The 10,000-nt window shown below is 38.5% G+C and overlaps 1 protein-coding gene across 4 annotated transcripts in view; it reads left to right on the top strand.

The window, feature by feature from the left end:
* LOC109058859 (ubiquitin-conjugating enzyme E2 Q2-like) overlaps positions 1-7,864 on the top strand; it is a 10,186-nt gene extending 2,322 nt beyond the window's left edge. Inside the window, exons 2-13 of one of the 4 annotated variants that reach the window (XM_042743416.1) lie at positions 403-507; positions 2,166-2,288; positions 3,687-3,743; positions 3,831-3,986; positions 4,934-5,018; positions 5,088-5,148; positions 5,239-5,329; positions 5,783-5,841; positions 6,030-6,078; positions 6,234-6,329; positions 6,476-6,542; positions 6,774-7,864. In XM_042743416.1, the coding sequence (XP_042599350.1) occupies positions 403-507; positions 2,166-2,288; positions 3,687-3,743; positions 3,831-3,986; positions 4,934-5,018; positions 5,088-5,148; positions 5,239-5,329; positions 5,783-5,841; positions 6,030-6,078; positions 6,234-6,329; positions 6,476-6,542; positions 6,774-6,805 (981 nt within the window). In that variant the 3' untranslated portion in view covers positions 6,806-7,864. The remainder of the gene's footprint in view (positions 1-402; positions 508-2,165; positions 2,289-3,686; positions 3,744-3,830; positions 3,987-4,933; positions 5,019-5,087; positions 5,149-5,238; positions 5,330-5,782; positions 5,842-6,029; positions 6,079-6,233; positions 6,330-6,475; positions 6,543-6,773) is intronic. The other 3 variants (XM_042743418.1, XM_042743417.1, XM_042743419.1) reach the window with 3 other exon arrangements.
* The last annotated feature ends 2,136 nt before the right edge of the window (positions 7,865-10,000 follow it).

Here is a 10,000-nt window from a genome sequence, read left to right on the forward strand (position 1 = left end):
GTGTCTCAGCAATGGATGCTCTGCAGTGAATGGGTGCAGTCAGAATGAGAGTCCAAACAGCTGATAAAAACATCACAATAATCCACAAGTAATCCACAGCACTCCAGTCCATCAGTGAACATCTGGAGAAGACAAAAGATGAAACACATCCAGTCTGAAATACTTAATAATGCTTTCTGACGGCACCCATTCACTGCAGAGCATCCATTGGTGAGCAAACAGATGAATGTTACATCTCTCCAAATCTGTTTTGAGGGTGAGTGGGCCTTTATTTTCTGCCAGTTTTCATTTCTGGGTGGACATGTGTTGATGAACGTGGTCAGGTCTGTCGTGCAGGTCACAGTTTTACCGTCTCTCCTCGCTGTGTGTACTGAGGCTCTTCTCTGCCCGCTGATGTTTCAGGAGTCCTATCCGCTGACGCCGCCGATATGGTTTGTGGAGTCGGATGACCCGAGCCTGACCGGAGTGCTGGAGCGGCTGGAGGAGGTCCGGAGGGGCAGCACACTGGTAACTACACGTCTGTCCAGTCACAGCACCATTCTACCACAGCTATCTTCTGCAGCTTCAGTCCATTATACAAGCAGACTAAAAACAATTACAAATTAATCATAAATACTTTTTTTAAAGAATTTAACCGACTAAATATAGTTTCAAAACACACAAGCACATATAAAGTAATAAAGAGGGAAAAGACAAGGCAAACCTGAGGAACGTATTGAACTGTAGTTCTCAAAATGATGATGTCACACATATTTTACTGGACTGTCCCACTTTTAATGTGTGTAGGGAACTCTTTTATGAAGTGAACTCACTTGAGTTATTTAGTATAATTTTAGAAGTTTTTACCGTATGTTAATGTAAGAAATCTAGTGTAATATAACTTGTTTGTTTGCTGGTTTTTATTGCACTTGCTATACGTTTTTGTCATGAAAATAGCCTTTGATGCTGACATGGCTTTAAATTAAAATATACTACTACCCAAAATGATAATAATATATATATATTTTAATGAATATCATACAACCATGGTATTTTTTTAATCCATGTTTTAATTCAGAACTTATTTGACACAAATATAAATGCAATTTAACATTTTAATTTCCCACTCAACATCTTATTTTGATCACAATTTAAGAGATTGTGAAAGTTGTGTTCGTTCGTGTCATTAGACACTGTTCTGATGAAAGATTTGCATGAAATCATAAGGAATCCCAGAATACAGAAAAACACAGAATTTAGGGGAAAATAAGACATGTTTCATGAGGTCCTAAATTAAAAGGTATCTGCTCTGTGGAGTTTTATTGTCTACAGACAGGACATATTTGCATTAGTTCTCCAGGTCTCCCGCTGGTCTGGTTTATAAACCGTCTGCTCTGTGTGTTGTCTGTAATAGATTAAGTGGGACATGTTTAGACCGACTGCATGCCTGATTAAAACAGGACGGTGGACCTCGACATCTAAACTGTGTGGATGGGAGGATTAGTTTATAAAGAACTCTAATGTCTAACCTTCTGTCAATCACAAACGAGGATGTTTAGCAGAAGGTTAATGCAGATGTTTTTAATACAGATAGTATGTATCAGGTTTGACATCAGGAATGGTAGATGCTATTGTTCCTCCCACAGACGCTGCACTAGAAACACACTCACATCAGCGGTAACAATTTTTATATATATTTTTTTTTTTATGCAAAGGTGATATAATACAGAGTTAAATGTTTTTGAAAGATGCCTTCTGCTCACCAATTCTGCATTCATTTGATCACAAATACAGTGATATTGTGCAATATTATAAATGTTAAACAGCTGTTTTCTGTGTGAATCTCTGTTAAACTGTAATTTATTTCTGTGATCAAAGCTGTATTTTCAGCATCATTACTGCAGTCTTCAGTGTCACATGATCTTCAGATAAATTCTTTAAGAAACTCTTACTGACCCCACACTTATTTTAATGTGTTCTTGATGAATAAAAATTTAAGTTGAGATGTCAGGAAACCTGTCAAAGCCACAGATCTGGCGGCTCTCTTCCTTCTCTTAAAGTCTTATTCATGTTCTCTCAGATGTTCATCACATGCAAGTGAGATTTCATCAGCTCCTGTTTCTGCCGCTGCTCTGTGTAACGCTCTGGTGTGTGTGTGTGTGTGTGTGTGTGTGTGTGTGTTTCAGCTCCTGCAGCAGCTGAAGAGGCTGATCTGTGATCTGTGCCGTCTCTATAACCTTCCCCAGCACCCGGATGTGGAGATGCTGGACCAGCCTCTTCCTGCTGGACCCCTTCACCAGGACAGAAAGGTGAAGCGCTGAGCTCGAGTCACGCTGGAGTTAACCCTGGAAACAGCAAAACCATAAAGAGAGAGATCAGTTTCCATCTTATTTGGACTCAAATAATACAATTAATGAATTTTTTGTTTTTTTTTCGAATCTTGACTCTTATTTTTGATTATTCTTGGTTCATTTTGGTGTATAAATGAATTCACTGAAAGCAGGACACTTGTTTATCAGTGCTTGTTACAACACGGTTATAAGACCTGAGGTTGGTCTCTTTTTAAATAAGACACATGGCAGATTATTGCTGAAGTGAGAGCATTAAAAAAAAAAGACAGTATAAAAAAAGTTATAGTATTTTATGTTTACAGTAAATATAATGTAGAATAAATTTTGTTCATATAAAATACAAATTTTATAAAATATGTTGCACTCTAAAATTGCTATAAAATCAAAGCCATGTCTAACCAAGTTATGTTCCAAATTTAAAGTTGATATCACAAAAACAATAACTACTGAAAGTCACCACTGGCACACACCCAAACGTGAATGTTTTGATGCAGTTTTCTGTCTCAAATCAATAGTTTACAGTCACATTATCACTTCTATTACAAAACAGTTATCAAATATGTAACCTTGACTGACAGAGCTTTGTGTTTTATCAAGATTACAAAAAGATGTGATTTTCTCAAACTCAAGCCACACAATCTCAGAGTCAAGATATGTTTTTATATCTTGATTTATGCCCATAAAGGGCGACGTATTCCCTGAGATACACACATTTAGAGACGGATTACAAAACTAACCCTAACCTAACAAACACCCTTTTAATATAAGTCCTACACCTTCACTGCTGCTCAAGTTTTTTTTTGCTTTTAGTGTAAAAAAAAAAAATTGTATCTTACTCCAAAACAAATCTTTAAGTTAAACCGTATTCAGAACAAAACAGGAATGAAAAATTGTAAATATGACACACACACAAATTATAGTGATATTCATTCTAAACAACAGTTATTATAGACGCCACGCCTAAATGAATTTATTTAAAGTAAGACTGAGACTAGCGGTGTGTGAGATGCTCTAGACTTATTAACTACGAATCTTTCTCATTGTGTGCACTTTGTGTGTGTTTTGCGTGCTTGACGTTAAATGCATTGTATAAGTCTCTTCCAGAACATTTCAGATGACAAAAATACTTGTATTGCAGAATATATGTTAGGTTATAGTTTGGGCATGTAAGGTTTCGATATGTGCATCCTTTATAAAATAACCAAAGAAAGGTTATTTCAGAAGATGAAGTTATTATATTTTGAAGTAGCGTTATGAGACTGTCATACAACATTATTCTTTAGCATGAGATATTATGAGTAAGTAGGGCTGGCCTGTGTCTCTGCTGTGGTTTAACACGGATGTTTTCTCTCGTAGCATGGGCCGACAGATGAGGTCACGTCAGAGGAGGAGGAGGAAGAGGAGATGGGAGAGGTGCGTGTCTGTTTCCCTCGCCTCATTCATGTCTTCTGTGAGCCGTGAGCGCCTCTCTTTACCCGTGTGTGTGTGTGTGTGTGTCAGCAGGACATCGATCTGGAGCACTACGAGATGAAAGAGGAGGAGCCGGCGGACGGGAAGAAGTCTGAGGATGATGGGATCGAGAAGGAGAACCTGGCCGTCCTGGAGAAGATCCGCAGGAACCAGCGGCAGGACCACTTGAATGTAAGTGCTCACTCGGTAAGAGACTTTCCTTGTGTTTGGGGGTCTAGTGGGGGTCACATACAGGCTGATGAGAGGGAGATGTGAGGATGATGCACAAGTCGGGTTTGATGTCAGTGTGAAGGATGTTCGTATTGAACTGAAGTGTTCAGGCATGCAGACTACTGGCCTTCTGGTGGATTTAGCGGTTTTCAGTCTAAAGTGTGTGTGTGTAAAAAATGCATAACAGTTTTTGGTAGTGACATTAAAATGCATAGAAGTCTGTATTAGGGCAGTATCTTAGGGGTGTAAATGTACCTTGATTTTAAAGTCACGGTTCGTTGTGGTTTGGTACAGTAGGGGGAAAAAACTAAACATAAAAATGCTTCTTTTTAAAAAAAAAAAATATTAAACTCTGGTTTACTGCACAAATTGCTCTTTCTTTAAACAAATTCAATTATAATAACAATTTTCCTAGGGATAAAAACCTACAACAAATTGCTTGTAAATCTCTAATTATGCTATATTATCACCAAATATTGTATTTGATCTTTTTTTCAGTTGTTTTAGAGCTGATTGATGGTAGGCCTCATGGTTTTAGGTTTGTTTGATGGGTCTGATATTTTTCGTTTCACGTTTATTGGTTTTTATTTCTAAATTAAGTGCACGAGCTCAGATCAAAAGATTAAAGCCAATATTTGGTGATAATGTGGCGTAATGAGAGCAGTTTTTAAAAGGCCAGTCATTTTGACGGGGAACACACAGTTATGCAGAAGATCTTCAAGTTTAGAAACAATGTTGTGAATATAATTATAAATCTGAAGAGTCTCTCTTGAACATCAGTATTTCTCGAGGAGACTATTTTGAAAAGGTTTGTAGCAGAGTCAGTCCAGAATCAGTGAAGCGTTCTGGGTCAAGAGTTGTGTGGACTGATGTGAGATCATCTGTGTTGTGACTGACGGCGTGTGTTCTGTCGGGTCCTGTAGGGCGCCGTGTCTGGATCTGTTCAAGCGTCAGATCGCCTGATGAAGGAGCTCAGGGAGATCTACCGCTCTCAGAGTTATAAGAACGGTAAGGTAGCGGTGACGGTGACCGGCGTGACTCTGTGAAGGGATCTGTTCTGATGTCTTCTCTTTCCAGGCATCTACTCCGTGGAGCTGGTGAACGACAGTCTGTACGAGTGGCACGTCAAGCTCAGGACGTAAGAGCACAGCTCCTCCGCTGCAGTCTTAGGGTTGGTAAAGTTTCCAGAAAGCTGAAGGTGTGTGTGTGTGTGTGTGTGTGTGCTCAGTGTGGATCCGGACAGTCCTTTACACAGTGACCTGCAGGTGCTGAAAGAAAAGGAAGGCATGGACTACATCCTCCTCAGCTTCTCATACAAAGTGAGTCACCCGGAGCTGTGGGGAAAATACCCACACCATACACTCTACCATTTTCATTTTTTAGTTTATAGATAGATAAAATGTTTTTTTGTTTCTGTTTTTTATCCAACAAGTTAGTCAGTTTTATTTATTTTGGGTTTATTTGTATTTTTGTAAGGTTTAGTTCATGGTACGCTGTAATTAAGAAGGTTAGTTTTGTTAATTGTTGTTTTGGCCTCCAATAATCATTCAACTTCATTACTGTACGAATACTTATCACTTTTGAAAAGGGTTTTAACTAACTAAATCCAGATTTCGTCTTAAGATATTTTATATTCCTCTTATTTAGTTCTATTTTAAATAACCTAAGCTGGCATGGCGTTACAGAGGAGCAAGAAGAGAACAAATACTTCTCTGCATGATGTAAATGTAGTTTTTCCTCATAATAAAGAGTCTGTTGTGGTCTGTCTGCAGGATAATTTTCCCTTCGATCCTCCGTTTGCACGTGTGGTTTCTCCTGTCCTCTCCGGAGGGTAAGACTGCACAGGCTTTGCTTTTCTTTGTTAGGAGAATTGTGTTAATATATATTCTTTATAAATCCTCTCATGTGCACGCGGATGCATCTATTGACACTAACGCATGCTCATTCATTCATTATATATCTGCTACTCGTCCAGTGTACGAGCCAGACTCACTTTTGAGTCTTCTTGTGTTATTTCAGGTATGTTCTCGGCGGAGGGGCTCTGTGTATGGAGCTGCTCACTAAACAGGTGTGTTTGTGTTAATGACACGTGATTCGTGACTCATAATGTTAGGCAAGGTTGTAAGATGTTACGTATTTGATGTTTTCTGCATGCTGGTTAATGCTGGAGTGTGTCAGAGGCTGGTTCTCGTCTCAGGTGTGTGTGTGTGTGTGTGTTCTCAGGGCTGGAGCAGTGCCTACTCCATCGAGTCCGTCATCATGCAGATAAACGCCACTTTAGTCAAAGGAAAGGCAAGAGTGCAGTTCGGAGCCAATAAGGTGAACGCCCTGCTCGTGTTTGTCTGATGAGCTCTGATGCTCGTGTTTTTTGGAAGCATGTAGCTGATTATGTTTTGAATGTAACTTTAAATGCACTGAGCTCTTTCTGTAAACGCTGTGTCGTGACACGCTTGTCCTGTGTTCAGAATCAGTACAGTCTCGCCAGAGCACAGCAGTCGTATAAATCACTGGTGCAGATCCACGAAAAGAACGGTAAGAACTCATAATATTCATATCTGGAAATGGAAGACATATGGTTTTAGTTGAAAAAGTTACATTTCATTACATTGCAGTTCTTTAGGTCCAAACAGACCCATAATGCATTGTGAGGGTTAAGACGTGAAACCTGTGTGTGTGTGTGTGTCAGCTGGCAGCTTGTTCAGGAAAGTGAGTCTGTTAGTGTGTGAAGTGCTGTATAAATGTGTGTGTGTGTGTGTTTCACAGGCTGGTACACACCGCCCAAAGAGGACGGCTAGAGCCCGGCGTGCACACATGGACCGAGCATCTTCAGATGGACATCTCTCCATCACTGCTTTTCTCCCCTCATCCCTCGTTTCATCCGGAGCCGCTCCTCCTGACACTCTCCTTTCCCTGCGAGTTCAGAAAGGCTCGGTTCGACCCCTGAAGCCCCCTCATCATCTCAGACGGTGCCATGATTCCAGCAGAGCGGCGCCAGGATCTGCGGAAGAGCACAAGCACAGCCTGGTTTTCTGCCCCGCTGCTCCATCCGCTTCGGTTTGTACTTTAAAACAGCGTTTTCACGCGGCCAGCCAGACGTCAGTGTGTGAATCAGCTCCGGGATCAAGTACAGATGCGTTCGGATGAATGAAAGACACGATGTGAGAACGGGTTTGTGTGTTTCTCTCGGTCCTGTGTCGATGGCCAGCAGAACTGTCTGCATCTGTAGAACTGTGTTTACGGTGTTCGTTGAAGCCCCTGCCGTCTCTGGGTGAAGCTGAGTGAGCAATAACGCCTTAAAAAAGAGGAGGAAGAAGCGAATGAGCAGACGTCAGTGTTCCTCGCAGTCGTCTCCAGTGTTTCTGATCAAACTGACGTCATCAGAGGTCGACCTGATGGCTGTGAACACAAGGAAACAGCTCTTGTTTTGTGTTAATATCCTTCAGAAGACTCTGTTCTTGTTCGCTTCTTTTCCTCCTTTGAGTCAGTTTTACTCTGAAAAGCTCTGGCATTGATCAGCTGATTTCTTCTAAATCACACGGGCCGCTGTGAACCGCTCCGGTGTTTAACTTCAGTGAATGACAGTCTGACATCAAGCGATCCGCCGATGTTCTTCCGGCTCCGAGTGTCTGGAATGAGGAGTGAATGGTAACTGATTCCAGATCTGTGTCTCTTCTCTTGCGTCGTTCGTTCGTTCGGTGGAGTGTTTGATGGACAGCGTGGATCAATGCGTCATACACTGTCAGCATGCTTCGGTTTTACTGCTTTTTTTCCCTCATTGTAAGTGTAATTTTGACCATGTACAGTACAATTTGTAAACTTGCATCAAGTTTATGAATAAAGAATTTTAAGAAATACGTGAGTGTCATTAAGTCTTTAATCACAAGTGAGTGCATCACTTTCCTTATTTTATTAATTTTGTTCTTCATTAATGTTTAGTCATAATTGTGAGCAATGGGAACATTTTTGTTGCTCAGAAAGACAATAGAATCTTGAAAAAATTAGGTAAGAATTTTTTCAGGCATTTGTGAGGAAAGGTAAATGCTAAACCAAAAATAAATGCATATTCCTAATGCTTAGATTGATTTTATGTAATAATACTTGACATTTTACATTATATTATTATTTAATATTTTGAATTTGATTTTTATAAATAAAACTGCATAAACATGCAAGACAAAATAATTATAATAAATAAACCTAATAATTATTAAAAAATGAATAATAATAATAATAAAGAAATTATTATTATTCATTTTTTAATAATTATACATACATACATACATCATGTATATTTTTATTTATTTTTTTTTTATTTTTTTAAATTCTGGTATATGTGTTTGCGTGTTCAAGATCAAAATTGTCTTTTTGTCACGTGACTGCTGGGACTAAATTAGTAATTGTGCTACTAATGTGCAGCAGTTGTTTGTGTCCACCAGGTGGCGCCATCAGCCCGTGAAAATAATAATAAGGCATAATATTCCCCACTTTGAATATCTGAAATGGTATTTCTAGTCGAGATGATAGTTTCTGCATGCTCACAGAACTGTAAACCCACTTCAGTGCAGCAGTAGTTCATACATCAGAAATCTTGTCAGGCTTATTTAGAACAAGAATCAATACTTTTATTTAAAGACTATTTAAGGATCACTTTCAGGCCGCAAAAATATAATATAATCATGTTAAATCTGTACCAGTCTTTGCTAATATCCTGCCCTCGATTTGTCAGCAAGAGGTTTTTAATAAATGTAAATATAATAAAAATTAGCATGATCACTTAATCTTTGTATATGATATCTGTTAATGCTGAATGATGATGGAACATTATTTCACCCATATTTTGACAAAAGTTATTTGAAACGTTAAAGGAGACACTGTACTTGAATATGAATATGAAATCTCTTGTCAGCGTGATTTAATGTGGTTTGTACACAGAGGTGTGCTAAAACAAAATGTTAGTGTGGGTTCATTACAACAGAACAGTATTCAAATAAAACCGCTTATCTCTGTTCTTTATTTATTTGCTTGTTTTTTTTTTTATTATTTGTTGATTGTTGAAACATACTCTGTATCTATAGAATGTGCACGTTGTGATAGCCGAGTAAATGTTAAATTCTGTCTTCTTCTCTGGACAGTGTCAGTAAATAGCTTATTTTTGTGTTTTTGTGTGTAGATATTTAGCTAATTTGAAAGTCTGACAGCAAGCCGCTGATATTAGATTAAGGTTTAATCTGTAAATGTCATTTGTGTTTAAACAGAGCCTGGTTCTTTCCTCAGATACAGGCTTCACACAATGTTTATCATTTTCAATCTTTGATTTTCCTCCGAGGATTGTTGCACCGAGGTGTTATTTCAGTCTGAATTGTTTTAGAGTTCATGTGATGACAGAATCAAGACAAGGCCATGAATTAGTGAAAATCCCCATGAATTCATTAAAACCTGTGACAGCACTGAACCCAGTAAACACTGAAATGAGTTACAGCATGCAATTAAACTTACTCTGGCTGCCCTCCCTTTAATATTACAGGCCCTGATCTCTAGAAAAACTATAACTTAATATACAATAAATGAATGATGCAGTAAGTGTCTAAAGCAAAACTAGTCATGTTTATAATTACAACATTTACTTTAAATTATGAAAGGTGCAGCATAAATGTTAAAAAAGTAATTATGTTCTTGTTTAAAAATACCACACTGTAAAATATTACAGTGTTTAACCCTTCTGAAAAAAACAGTGCACGTTAGCACACTTTTAAAACATACTATACTTAGAATGATATAGAATACACTTTAAGTAAAACGTTTAATTCAGCAGCTTGACGTCTATTAAAGCATCTCTCTTTAAGTCACTTAAGTATGATTTATTTCAGTACTATTATGTCATCTACATGTACAGTGTTTTAAATGCACACTTTTTTTACACGTGGATGTCCAGACAGCCAGAGGTCTTGCTCAATGGTTGTATAATTGGCCGTCTGGATCGGTTATTACCC

This window comes from Cyprinus carpio, chromosome B18 (genome assembly GCF_018340385.1).
Source record: "Cyprinus carpio isolate SPL01 chromosome B18, ASM1834038v1, whole genome shotgun sequence".
NCBI lineage: Eukaryota > Metazoa > Chordata > Actinopteri > Cypriniformes > Cyprinidae > Cyprinus > Cyprinus carpio.